The sequence below is a fragment of the Anguilla rostrata genome, chromosome 2 (assembly GCF_018555375.3).
Source record: "Anguilla rostrata isolate EN2019 chromosome 2, ASM1855537v3, whole genome shotgun sequence".
In the NCBI taxonomy this organism is placed as follows: Eukaryota; Metazoa; Chordata; class Actinopteri; order Anguilliformes; family Anguillidae; genus Anguilla; species Anguilla rostrata.
The window spans coordinates 35,947,018-35,961,963 of record NC_057934.1 but is presented as its reverse complement, the minus strand read 5'-3'; the positions used below and the strand labels follow the sequence as shown (position 1 = coordinate 35,961,963).

Sequence of the window (14,946 nt, the reverse complement as noted above, 5' to 3'; positions counted from 1 at the left end):
ATATCATACTTTAATATATCACACAATAGCTTTGAATTTGAACTGTATTCATTTCTAATATTTATTTAATTCTTTAAAAATATATTTAGCTTAATCAGCATAAATAATTTAATAACTAGTATTATAATACTATTTAATAGTATCATTATTGTTCCTGTTCATTTTTTTAAATTGTTTACATAGCACCTTTCATTAATGTTTCAAAGTGTTATTGTATTGGTTGAATCAGTTCTATCATAAAATATTTCAATGGTTTAAAGAAAATAAAAAGTGGCATATTTAAGTGTAGTCACAGATAGGAAAACATCCCATATATTAGCTTATGCACACACAGAAATAGCAACATAATAACAATTAAAACATGACAGATAAAATATGAATGCACACAATGAACATCTTAAAAGATATAGGTTTTCTGTTTTGCTGTAACTGGCCACATGTGGGAAAGCAAATGAGCAAAATGACTAATGATAATATCATCATCATTATTATTTTTATTATTATTATTGTTATTTATCTATAAATTATTACTATTATTAGTAGTAGTAGAATGAGTAGTATTATTGCTGTAATTACATTACATCCATATTATATTTTAGCTAATCATAATCTGTACGCTAATTTTTATTTTGTGCAAACATTGTACATGGAATCACAGAAATGAGACATGCTGTGCTGGGCAGAATAAAATGGCATTACCGTATTATCATCTTTATCACAGGTTTTTCATGAACCATCACCAAACACCCATTTTTATTCTACAAAAATATCTATAGTACAAAAATATATCCAGCTTGTTCTGCTAAAGCCTGTAGAAACTAATGTCAATTCTGATACATTTCATTTTGTCTGTGATTATGATGTATACTATACAATCCTGTCCCTCAGATTTGTTAAATTTGGAGTTGAACATATTCGGTTGTCTGGTCAAAATTAATTTTAATATATCCCTAGTAGGCATTACCTACATGCCATTACTGCAAAAGCTTTTTACTGTAGGAATTTTAAGTTATGGGATGGCAAAATACACAATTAGGCCAGTTTGATTCACATTTATCAATCTTTAAAACAAATTATGATTTTTTCATTTGGCATTGTTCATCACTGTCATTATCATCATCATAATCAGTGTGATCATCATTGTCTTCGTCATTGTGCATTTCAAATTCCTACAGTAAAAAACCAAGGCAGTAATGGCATTAACTACCTGGGAACACTGTCCTGAAGAATCTAGTGGACTTTGCTGAAAACAGTATGATTTAATTATGCGACTGAATCTTTTATAAGCAGCATGTATAACATTAAAAGGCCATTTTGGAGGAATTTGTCATCCCCAAATTCCAAACTGCATATGAGTTTGCTGGAAACAGTTTGTTTATATTATTTTACTGAATTTTTAAAAGTACCATGTATAGGACTGAATGGCCATTTCTGAGGATTTTGTCATCCAATAATTCCAAACTGCTACAGTAAAAATGCACAGAATCCATCACATGAATACCTGGAAAGGTATTCCTGAAGAATGTATTGGGGTTTGCTGAAAAAAGGTTGTTTTATATGCATTTTACATTTTTGGAACTGAATGGCCATTTTGGACAAATTTGCCATCCCATAATTCCAAATTCCTACAGTAAAAATGCATCCATTGCATGAATACTTGGGAAGGTACCCTTGTACCTGAAGAATGTATTGGACTTTGCAGAAAACAGTTTGATTTCATACTTGTTTTGAATTTTAAATAGTGGTATAAAACTGAATGACCATTTTGGAGGGGGGGATCACAGAGCTTCTCCACCCTAGCACCCCAGTGGTGGAACAAACTCCCTGTCCCTCTTCGAACCTCTCCCTCACTACCCGTCTTCTGCCGTGGTCTGAAGACGTATGGATGGGATGTTATTGAGGAATATTTGTATCATAGTGGTATTTATAACAAATTAATGCGTCGTGCAGGTACTTGAAAATATATTACCATCACTTGAAAAAGTTTTTGAATTTAATTTCTGATCCAATATCCAAAACAGCACTTTAACTCGGTTAGGCTAACTGTAGCCTACCTAAACCAAATATAAAAAGGCTGAATCATGCACTGCTCAACTGTACTCATCTATACTGTAATTAGGCAACTCAGATACTAGTTTTAACAATGGCGAGATCCAAAAAATGTCTTCTGCTAGCCTACTTTTATGAAGGATGAGGAGGTTGGTTGTGTTAAGCAAGAGCAACATTACCTGACAGTAGGCCTACCTGGTAATAAGCGACTTGAATGTACTGGTAAGGAATTCACTTCTTGAAAGGCCTCCCACACGTCGCTACGGGGGCAGGACAGTTTCAACACGTGAAAGTTCTCCTTACACATTTGAGGGAGGACGCTGGGAGTAAAATGCGCCTCGAGGCCTGGAGATCATAATTTATTAAGACGTTAGGGTTGCCGCCAACATTAGCCTACACTTCTGGCCACAAAAATCTCACCGTCTTTAAGGAGCCGATAGAGGCACAAACTCATATATTTGATGCTGTCCTTCCACTTCTGAGTGCGGTTAGCCTACTAATCCAAAACTTGCTCGTATAATAGGCTACTCGTAATCCCAGGGGAAAAGTTCATTTTTCGGAAAACTCTTAAAATCTCTATCTCATGTTAGCCGCTGATCCGTGCAGCTATAAGAGTACAGCAACACAAGACGGCAGCAGAGCCCTTTTTATGCTGCTTACGGAGTAACTGTCCATGTCCAGTAGCCTACACTATTTCTGCTCGGTACAGTCATTCTTAAAACGAACATGTCCGCCTGCACGTTTACCGGACCGGCCTAGTCTGAGTGAAAGAGCGAAGGAGGAGAATTTAACCCTTCGGGAGTTTCGTAGGATTGAACGCTTACTGCAGGATTAGCTGCATTTATTGTGGTTTCAGATTTATAATATTTGCCACACCCACCAGCCATCAGCGAGCCACCGTCTGCTACAACGTTATTGTTTTTACAAATTACTGTTTAGATGACCGCATATGCCCCAGGATAATAATCAACCTATCAATATATAAACCCACCACCACCAACAACAAAAATAATTAAAATCTGTTAGAGTAATACCCCTCAGTCAATCTCCGTAGTTACCTGTGACTGAGGAAAAATACTGGTCTATCGCTGCGGTTAGGCTACTATTAACCATATTAAACAGGATATGCAGAATTAGGCTCGATAAAGTTTTATCTGGGGCCGCCCGATTTTCGAACACTGGAATAGGAATAGGCTAGCTAGTATTTGATTGTACGTAGCTAGCCCTGATACAACAGCTACGGTGTAGGCTCTCTAATCAGTTTTCTGGAGGAGGGTCAACTGACCTAGACCAGTATGCGGTAGGCTTAGGCTACATATAGGCCTATTTTCCTTTTTGAAAGTATTGAATGTAGATTTTTAGTCAACCAAGGCAGCTAAAAATGAAAATAGCATTTTAAAACGCAAGACGGTAGTTAGGCCCAAATGGAAACTTAAGAAAGGCGTGACAAGGCACAACCTTTTTGAAACAATTAAACTTTAATATTAGCCTATACATGTAAAAAAAAAAAAAAAAAAGGAAACATTTATATTATATGCAAGAACGATCATATTTAATTATCCTTATAATTCAAATCTGATCGTTCTTGCAGCCTGTCTGTGTTAAATAGTTGGCCATTGCTTTTTAATTGACTTTTTTTATACAGAGAGCGCAGTTCCGGTCAACAAGACAGCTTATAATAGCCGCAGCCAACCGGTCATTTTAATTTGGGGCCGGCTACTATCTGGCAATCTAAGGCGGTGTTTAGGACCCAGCAAAAAACGCGATATTATTCAATCCTGCCTTTCTGTATAATGCAGACCCACTGACGGAACGTTGGGAAAAGTGTAAAATATCAAAGTAGCCTACAAAATATCTGTTCTGCGATGTATTTTCCAACATCCTCAATACCTCTGGGTAGACTACTTAATTTAGCCTAAGTGTTGCTTTCTGAGGGAGGGTCGTTAAAGCACCGCCCAAAAAACGGAAGGCTAATTTAAGATAGCCACCTTGGCTTTACACGTTTACAGAAATTCTCGGGGGAAGGAACCCCCCTTCTGTACAACAAACGTAAGACATCACTTATCTTGGGCTTCGATAGAGAGTGGAAGGCTGAAGAAAGGTCGCAACATATGTAGATTCGGTTTCATTTGCAGACGTCGGTATTTATAGTTAGTGGCGGGCTACAATACTCAAACTTTTTGCATAATATTTTAAAGATGGAGGCGAGATTTGTTTTGGGGGTTCTCTTTATAACTATAGTATCTGTGCGGAGTAGTTCCGGCCCACTGGAAGACGTTGTAGTGGATAAATATTATATCCCCAAAATTTGTTCAAGAACAGTAGCATCTGGTGACTATGTACGTTATCACTACAACGGCACTTTTACGGATGGAAAGAAGTTCGACTCCAGGTAGGGTCTTGATTCAGATGTCTCACGACAACGTAAGGAACAAAAGTTGGCTAAATGATAGAGGTACAGTAAGGCTTTCTGTAATCTTAAATGTCCTGCAAGCAGCCTTTTGAACACAGGTTGTGTACTACGGAAAAACGGCAATATCAACACTGAAAGTAGAACTACATACCCAAATTGAAGCGCTTGGTAGATTTTTTTTAGTAAATACAGGGGCATTTGTCTCAATGGGGCCGGGAATGGAGTTGTAGCCCAGTAGACGTGTCACATCTCCAGACAGCGGCACAATTGCAGCCTACTGTTGCCTACAATTAGCTACACGATTTGGTGTAACATTAGCTGCACAATAGGCTATTTCTAAGAACATTTCCACAATGGTTAAAGGGAAATGTGAATTATCCAGTTATGGCCAGCAAAAAAATAAAATAAAAATCAGTGTTCACACATGCAATTGGAAAATGATAAGCTATGCAGTGAGTGGAGTTGAGTGTAACTGAGTTGGAGCGCTGCGGGTCGGTTCATACTGCATTAGTGTGGCTATAATTCGAATGAATATAAAGTGGCCTAGCGACCTTGTCTCACAACATTAATTACTCCCATAGTTCCACAGTTTATTTGCTTCAGCAGATTTTAGGAAAGCAACGGGTACACGCGCTCGCACGCACATCACACGCATGCCGTTAAATGCAAAAGTAATGGGACAGTAACACTATTTTTGTAGTTTTGGCTTTGTACTCCAGCACATTGAATTCTAAATAAAACAATGAATATGAGGTCAAAGTGCAGACAGTAAGGTTTAATTTGAGTGTATTTACATCCAGATCCATGTAGAATTTATAGCACCTTTTATATATTTTAGGTGGAGCAATAATAATTGGACATTTGGCTGCTCAGCTGTTTCTTGGACAGCTGTGTGGCTTTGCATCATTAGTTCATGTACAAGAAACCTAACATAAGGTCTAAAGTTGTTTCTAGGTGTAGAATTTTGTTTCTTTTCAGCCTTTCAGGTGTGGACTTGCAACAGCAGTGTCCTACCTGATTATAACAAAGGTTATGTTATTATATACATAGATTTTCAGAAGGGATTTGATAAGGTACCACATGAGAGACTTGTTAGCAAAATTAAGACAGTAGAAATTAGAGGAGGTATTTCAGAGTGGATTCAGAACTGGCTACAGGGTAGAACACAAAGAGTAGCAGTAGGAGGAGGGATATTATCTGAGCAGGGAACTGTGGGAAGTGGAGTCCCACAAGGATCAGTGCTCTTCCTCATTTATATCAATGATCTTGACGAGGACATAGAAAGCACATTCATCAAATTTGTAGATGATACAAAACTGGGAGGCCCAGCTAATAGTTTGGGATTTACTATAGTAGTCCAAGAAGATTTAAATAAAATCCAGAAGTGGGCGGAAACCTGGCAAATAAACTTCAGTGTACCCAAATGTAAAGCTCTGCATGTGGGAAATAAAAATATTAGGCAGGATTACTTTATGGAAGGAACAATAGTGGAAGATTTTTCAATTTGAAAATGACTTGGGAGTAATAGTTGATCAAATCCTTTCAGGTTTTAGGCACTATGTTGTAGTAGTCAAAAAGGCCAACAGAATGCTGGGATATTTAGAGCAAAAGTATTGAGTATAAATCCAAGGAAGTTATACTTATCTTATACAATACATTTGTTAGACCACACTTGGCTATTATATCCAGTTCTGGGGACCATACTACAAGAAATATAAAGAGGCGCTGGAAAAGGCTCAAAGAAGAGCAACCAGATTGATTCCTGGTATGAAATATAAAAGCTATTAAGAACAACTTAAGATGCTTAAAGTAATAGTCTTGAAGATTTTCATTAAAATAAATGTCTGTTAAGTCACTATCTATCGCTGAATTAGGTAACACAATGGTGATTGAGCCTATTATTATATAAGTTTATATTATTATTATTATTATTATTGTTATTATAATTTATGATTAAAGAACTGGGTGTCTGTGGTGACATTCCCGGGAAAAAATCACAAGCGTACACGTACTGTTTTTTTCCCCGGTGTCTGCTAGCGTTACAGAGAAAGGCGGGGGGGGGAGGGGTTATGGAGAACGAAACGGAAATCTTCGAGATTGTAACTTTAAGCTCTTCAAGCTTAGTAAAAGGAGACTTATGGGTGGTTTGATTGAGGCTTTTAAATTCATAACGGGGACAAACAAAGTGAACTACAAGAGATTCTTCAGGTTGTGTTCTGCTAGTAGATCGAGGGGACATAAATGGAAATTAGCAAAAGGTAAATTCCATACAGACATGAGGAAGAACTTTTTCACACAGAGAATGGTCAATGTGTGGAATAGCCTGCCAGTAGTAGAAGCTGAAAATCATTTTCAAGACCAGGCTTGATAAAGTGTTAGATACTATCTAGTCTGTAGGTAATCAGAGCAATAGGTACAATTTAGTCTGGAAAATGGTGCGCATTGTTGGGTTGAATGGCCTGTTCTCATCATTATGTTGTTTTTGGTTAGTCCACATCTGAAAGGCTGAAAAGACACAAAATTATAGTTTTGGAGTGGCTTGCTCATGTCCTGATTTGAACCCAGTTGAGATTCCATGGCAGGACCTGAAATAAGCAGTACATGCCCAAAATCTGTCTGAATTAAAGCAGTTCTGCAAAGATTAATGGACTAAAAGTCCTCCACAGCAATGTGAAAGACTGATATCAAAATCTAGGAAGTGTTTGGTTGCAGTTATTGTTGCTAAAGTTGGTGCAACCAGTTATTAAGTTTAAGGGGATGATTACTGTTTCACATGGGTGATATGGGTGTTTGATAACTATTTTCATTAAATAAATGAAATAATTAAAACATGTGTTTTGTGTTTACTCAGGTACCCTTTGTCAAATACCAAATTTTGTCTAAAGATCTGAAACCATTCAGTGTGAAAAATATGCAATAATAGAGGAAATGAGGAAGGGGAAAATATGTGTTCGCAGCACTGTATGATAGGGCTAGGCGATATAGACAAATCAAATATCACAATATTTTTGACCAAATACCTCTATCGATATTGTGATGATATTGTGGGGATGACTATCGGTACTTTCACAAAATTACACAATGAGATTTTTGATAAATAATCGTCAGTAATGCCTATGTAATAACTAAGTGGGTAAAGGCAAATAATAGAACAGTTAGGTAAGTTCAGAAAATTACATCACTTTACTGTAATGCTGCCTTTAAAACCAGGAAAAGACAACACTTAGGCTATGCCATTTCGCGATATTACAATATACAAAATCCCAGACGATATGTAGTCTCATCACAATATCGATATAATATCGATATATTGCCCAGCCCTACTGTATGACCACTTTATGATTATGTTCATATGTCCAATTACTTTTGATCCCCCTAAAATAGGCTGAAATTCTAATTCCCAATAGGGTGAATACATGGTTCACCCAATATACCAAGTACTCACAAATTAGTCAGTACTTTAACCTCATATTCATTGTTTAATTTGAAATCCAATGTGTTTGGGTTTGTCTCACCCTCCAAATTCCAAATACACATACATACACTGTATGACCAAAATGATCTGGACACCCCTTGGTTCCCCTTAGTTCCAGTGAAGGCAAATCTTAATGCGACAGCATACAAAGACATTCTAGACAATTCTGTGCTTCCCCAACAGTTTGGGGAAGGCCCTTTCCTGTTTCAACATGACAGTGCCTCTGGGCGCACAGCGAGGTCGATATAGAAATGGTTTTGTTGAGAAAGGAGTGAAAGAACTTGACTGGCCTGCACAGAGCCCTGACCACAACCCCATCCAACACCTTTGGGATCACTTACATGATCCCAAACACCTACATGCAATTTCTACATAGTGAAACAAAAGCATATAAAAATACCTTTAAATAAAAGCTGAGAATGTGTACATTACCCACATGTGAATTGTTTAATTATAAATGTAGGATTGTGGAGTACAGAGCCAAATCAAGAATCTCTTTGCCCCAAACATTTTAATTTCTAGTGAAAGAGATGGTGTTTTTCTCTTCCATCAAGTAAGCATGGGTTGTTTGGCTTTCTTTTAGAAGACTGGTGTTGTTTAACTCCTGCAGAATTCCAGCCACTGTTTGACAATGCCATGACAAATACAGGACACACTGGCCCCCACACCGTGGCACAAAACTCTATTAAGTGACTTTAAATTTGGTATATGTTGTGTTTCTTCAATGCCTGTTTCATTTGTTGAAGTGTCTCTCTGCCTGGTTTTAATTTTTCTCTGCCTGCATGATCTGGTGTCCTACCCCAGCCACGATCGCGGTGCCCCCTTTAGCGGACAGGTGGGACTGGGCAGGCTGATCACGGGCGTGAGCCGTGGGATCGAGGGCATGTGTGTGAACGAGCGCAGGAAGCTCACTGTGCCACCACACCTGGCATACGGCAGCGTGGGAGCAGGTACTCACTTCCCCCCGTTTACATTCAAACTGAAAATTGCAGTTTTAATGAGTGCTGGCAGTGTAGAGGTTTATATGGCATATAGAAAGGAGAAAGCAAGCTGTGCATTTTCATTGATGCCCCGAGTTTGTACATGTGAAATGACAATATCCTCTTTTTACCTGACAGTAATGAGTCATGTACATTTTTTGTGTAAAGGCCTCCTGCGCTCTGAAGTGAACCGCACAATGAATTGACACCTTGAAGAAGACATTCACCTCAGAAGAAAGTCGGTGAAATCCTGAAATATAAAAATCAAACAAAGAATCACAAATGAAGAATCAGAAAAGCAAATCCTTTTTACCAAATTCTTTTGAGTTAATCATGGAAAATAACAGCTTGCCTTTATAACAGGGTGGACCGTGTAATTACAGTGCTTATGCCAGACTTCCTCCTCTTTCAGGTGATGTTGTCCCCCCAGATACCACGTTGGTCTTTGATGTGGTTATGCTGGATATCTGGAACATGGCAGACAAGGTCCAGACACGCACCGTCAGCAAATCGCAGAACTGCAAGCGCACCGTGCGGAACTCTGACTACATTCGCTACCATTACAATGGCACCCTTATGGATGGAACCCCCTTTGACTCCAGGTGAGCCTCACCTAGGCTAGGAGACAGGGTGGGGAAAGGATTTATTCTGCAGTTCATGGAAAGGTTTAAACAAAGGAAGCTCAGGGACTCAATTGACTATCATTAAAGTGCTTCTGTTGTATGTTATTTATATTATTCATTTAAAACTATTAGGTCAACAGTCAGCTGGTAGTCTGTTAAAACTTTAAAACACAATTTTCATATTGTTTGCTTGTGTTTATGTTGATGTGCTTTCCGGCGTGTTTGGCTGACTTGTGATTGTGTGTCATCCACACAGCTACAACAGGAAGCAGACCTACAACACATACATCGGAGAGGGCTGGTTGATCAAGGGGATGGAAGAGGGCCTTCTGGGCATGTGCGTGGGAGAGACTAGGAATATAATCATTCCACCCTTCCTGGGCTATGGAGAGAAGGGATATGGTAACCAAATTTCTGGATTCTTCAGAGTACTTATTAGAAAGTCTAAGAAACAGAAAAGCAACCTAAGAAATAATGCAATTTTGTATGACTATTGGAAACAAAGCAGTGGTAGGTCTCCTTAAATGTAAAAGCACCAAGTAGTTACCCAAAATCAAACATGGATGAGGGATTTCTTCTAACTATGGGTCCACAGGACAAACCGCACCAATGAGACTACAAAATGTGAATCAAATCTATTAATTTTGCTGCCTGTTCATACTCATTGAAGTCATTGATGTGGTTTGTCATTTAAAATAACCATTTAGACAGTGAGCATTTATAAAGAACACGTAGATGACTGCCTTAACAGGACATAAAATAGCTTAAGTTTGGCATACCATTTAAAAACTTTGCCCCTCCTCTCCCAGGCACAGAGATTCCACCTCATGCCAGCCTGATATTTGACGTAGACCTGGTGGACCTTCACAACCCCAAGGATGACATCATTGTTGAAAACCAGGTGGCTCCAGAGTCCTGCTCGCGGAAGTCCGGAGTGGGTGACTTCATCCGCTACCACTACAATGGCACATTCATGGACGGCACACCATTCGACTCTAGGTGAGGAACTCTTTCGTGTGAACAAGGAAGCGGAGCCTCTCCAAAAGCAAGGCCTCGCTTAGGTAGAAAGTAGACCAAGGGCCTTCTACAAAAGGAGAAAAGAGCAGTAAGATTAAGCCTGAAGATGCAGATGGGGTGATAACACTAACCTCTCAACTCTCCCATTCTTGGCAACACAGCTACCGGCGGAATGAAACCTATAACACCTACATCGGCATGGGCTACGTGATTGCTGGCATGGACAAGGCCCTGCAGGGGGTGTGCATGGGGGAGAAGATGCACATCACCATCCCCCCCCATATGGCCTACGGGGAGAAAGGAGCTGGTGAGTCTGCGGGGGCAGGGTCATCGTCACACAGATCCCCCCAAGCTCATTCTGATTCTCCTGATGCAAAGTCAGACCATCTCATGCGTGGAATGAAACCAAAATGCTCTTGTTTAAATGCCACAAATTACCAAAACGCACAGGTTTTGTCAGGTGTGAATGAAAACTAGACTGATGAGAGAAGAGAGAAGGGGTAACGTGGGGGGCTGGTAAATGGCTTGAGTCAGCCACCCTACAGACTGCACCACGTCTCGCCTTCACTGGGGCATTTCTATGTGCCCTCCCCAGGTGAGGACATCCCCGGCTCGGCCGTGCTGGTCTTTGACATCCACATCATCGACTTCCACAACCCCAAGGACCTAGTGGATATAAAGATTACCCACAAACCTGAGGACTGCAACCTGACCTCTGCGGGAGATGACCTGATCCACTACCAGTACAACTGCTCCCTCATGGACGGCACACTGCTCTTCTCTTCGTGAGTGACATCATACCACATCTTGAAATAACTATTACATTTATGCCTCGCTAGATATATACACAGTCGACGCGTGTCTCCTCACTCACCAGTAACCACTGCGTAGAAATCGGGCATCCACAGTTTGCAGGGTCAAGCTGCACATGAAGCATGCGCGCATGCAAATGTCTTTATTTGTCATGTAGATGCGAGTTCAACCTGTGGACTGCATTCTGAAACAAAAGCATAGGCAGGGAAGAAAAGCATAGGCCAAATTATTTTATCAGGTAAATTCAATGATTTGACATGACCTGAATTCCTAATATGAATTTAGGTGTGTATTGAATATAGGTTTGAGCTAATAGACTGATGTGCATTTGATTTAAACAAAAAATACAAGAGACAGATTAAAGTTAAACAATGGTCTGGGCATCAGAAATGGTGCAAGATACCTAAAATAAAAATCAATCTATCAGTCATTGAATTGGTCAGTCGGTTAGGCAATTAATTAAATCATTTTAAAAAATAAGGTTTAAAGTTTGGGGCAGCCCAATTTATGGGTAATCCTTTATGTAGTCCACTATTGCAGGCAGTCTTTAATTGGCAGAAACAGAAAGGCAACTAAGTCGTATTATGGTTCCCAATATACTCCACTGGTTTTCTCAGTTATTCTGAATGCATATGCTAACAGGAGTGAGTTCAAACACAATACTGTGCCCTGAAATTCTACAACTTATTTTGTGCAGGAACGACTACGAGAATCCGCAGGAGACCACCCTGGGGGCCGACAAGGTGATTGATGGACTGGACGAGGGGCTGCGTGGCATGTGCGTGGGTGAGAGGAGGGTGGTCATCGTTCCGCCCCACATGGGCCACGGTGTGAATGGAGGTGAGGGTCCGGCTACCCACCGCATCATAACGTTTTTCTGCGCCGCGGCGTCTGCCGCCCTCTGAAGCTCCCGGATCGATTCCCCTCTCCCTTTCCCTTCAGCGGCCGGAGTCCCGGGCAGCGCTGTGCTGTTCTTCGAGCTGGAGATGATGGAAATCCAGAAAGGGGTGCCAGAGGGGTACCTGTTTGTGTGGCTAGAGAACAGTCCTCCGCAACTCTTCGAGGCCCTGGACATTAACAAGGATAAGGAGGTGCCACTGGAAGAGGTAGAGGATCCCATCAACTCCCTAATGCAGACAAAACTCTCAAACAAGTTTATCCAAACATTTGGGACAAGCCCGCAGATGTTCAAACAAGGGCGATGCACTTATGTTTATAAACATTAAATCACACCGGGTAAATGTGTTTATTCTGAAGAGGTTGAACATTGTATACTTTCATTTGCATGCTCATCACCATAAAGTTTTATATGTTCATCAAGTGTTGCTGAAGAGATGCATGCACACATCCTGTGATGGAAACTGAAATTGAATTTACAGCATCAGTCACAATGAATGTTATAAATTGGTGTTGCTTTTTGATTTATGCTTTCTGGTAAAGTATACAGCATGCTAATGAAAAGGAATCTTAATCTTCTGCAAAAATAATTGATCACCCCTCTTCAGAAATAAGAGCATAAACAGTAGTGTTGGTTATGTTGGAGTGTGGTAGCATGAAACAAATGGAAAGTTTATCACTCCATCAACAGCTGCAAAATATCTACCTCTCCTCACTCTTCTTTCTCACTCATTCCTCAGTTCACAGAATTCATTAAGCTCCAGGTGGCAGAGGGGAAAGGTCGTCTTCGGCCAGGCCAGGACCAGGAGGCCATCATCAAGGATATGTTCAATAACCAGGACCGCAACAATGATGGCAAGATCACTGCGGAGGAGCTGAAACTGAAGGTGGAGGAGGACGCAGAGAAGGCCCACGAGGAACTGTGAGACAGACGGACTGACAGACAAACACACTCCAAGCCTGAGAACAGCACTGCAAAGAGATGTTGCCGGGCAGAGGATGGTGCGACTCCCCAATCAGCATTCAGAAAGCCTTTTCACTGGCTTCCACCAGCCAATTCTATAGCCCCCCCTCTCCTCAGATTCTGAATCAAGGGAGCCTGATACTTGTGTATACATCTTAACACTTGCTAAATGACTGTTTGCCAAGTGTTAAGAACACTTATTTCAGAGGTTTATTACTGGTTACAGTGACTTTAAACTTCAGGGAAAGCAGGGTAGACAATTTATCAGACAAAAACTTCAGGAAAAAATGGCCAATCATTTATCTCAGTTCTATGGACTTGCACACTGTAACTTAAAACAAATTGGTACAAGTAGCACCTTATGTGTCTTATTTTAAAGGGCCAGTTCACCAAAAAATATAAAAAGTATATTTCCATTTGCCTCGTGTACTATCTATCCATCCAGATAGTTTTGCTGAGACTTTTCCGAGATGGACAGATAGCACTCTGGGTAAGGGGAAACGTACTCTAATTTCATTTAGGGTAAACTGCCCCTTTAATATTCTTAAACATTTCATGAGACTTTTGCAAGCTACTGTTGTCAAACATGCAGCTGAAGTTCACAAGAGAATCTTCCCAGGAAGCATTGCACGGGGACCTGTAATGGCTGATGGATTTGCACTGCGTGTGTCTCAATGTCCCCAGTAACACTCAAAGTCAGATGAAACCTGTGAGTTGTATATTTGATGTGGGTATTTTGTACAATACAAGAATATATTTTCAGACTTGCATTGTGTACCTTATCACAAAATAAACAACAGCTGTTTTATACAAAATCTTGCTTTGTCATTTTTGTCAAGGTTTGAATCACAAGAAAACAAGACCCAAAAACTTACACACAATCACAAAAGACATCAACCACATGCTTAAGTACCATTTCAGTAGGTCCACATTTTGTATTGTAAGGTGTAAGCAGATGTACTATACAGTAGGTGTGTGCAGAGACGTCATTATCTGTATCTGTATCTGTATCTGTACAACCAACAAAATTATCTGAATCTGTATTCGGATAGAAGACAGGAAGTGGGCGTGGTTTATATCGGAAGTCACGTTAAATCAGGCAAATGTTGATTTTCTAACCTAATATTCATTGGCAATGCAATGGCATATAATTAATTATGAAATCTATTTCCACATCCTCATACCTCATCTTTCGCTCTCTTTTTTTATTTTTAACTAAACTAAGTTTTATGAGCTGTCTGAACCACAGCACCCCCCCTTTAACTGGGGTACATTGAACAATCAGAAAGAGAAAAAAATGTTTTATAAATCGAAAGATTCTGTTTTGCATTGGAAATAGAAACTATTTACAGTGAAGATATATATGAAGAAACATATCCTTCAGTTGAAGGAAATAATCTTACATTTCGCGTTAGCGTTTCTGTGTTAACGTTACTGCAGTTCGCTAGGGAGACAGTAGCCTATATAATAGTAATAGCCTACATGAACTTTTTTTTGCCTGTTTTATTTTTATTTATTTATTTATGTCCCCTACTGAACTGGGTTTGGATAGACTACAAAATATTGACTGAAATACAAGGTAAAACGTCGGTTTTTTTCAATATTTCGACTGGGTTTTTTAATGGAGGAAATTAACACATACAGGATACAGCTTAAAAACTACAGGTTCTAAGCTTGATTTTGATATAGGTTGCGGGGGTTTGAAAGAATTCCAG

General features: G+C 39.7%; 1 protein-coding gene across 1 annotated transcript; it reads left to right on the top strand.

Moving 5' to 3' along the window:
- Positions 1 to 3,831: 3,831 nt before the first annotated feature.
- On the top strand, positions 3,832 to 14,046 carry fkbp10b (FKBP prolyl isomerase 10b). The gene is made up of 10 exons (XM_064321845.1): positions 3,832 to 4,441; positions 8,742 to 8,887; positions 9,330 to 9,519; positions 9,797 to 9,942; positions 10,350 to 10,539; positions 10,719 to 10,864; positions 11,153 to 11,342; positions 12,068 to 12,210; positions 12,313 to 12,476; positions 13,008 to 14,046. The coding sequence occupies exons 1-10, from the start codon at positions 4,248 to 4,250 to the stop codon at positions 13,191 to 13,193; spliced, it is 1,695 nt and encodes a 564-aa protein (XP_064177915.1). The 5' UTR covers positions 3,832 to 4,247; the 3' UTR covers positions 13,194 to 14,046.
- The last annotated feature ends 900 nt before the right edge of the window (positions 14,047 to 14,946 follow it).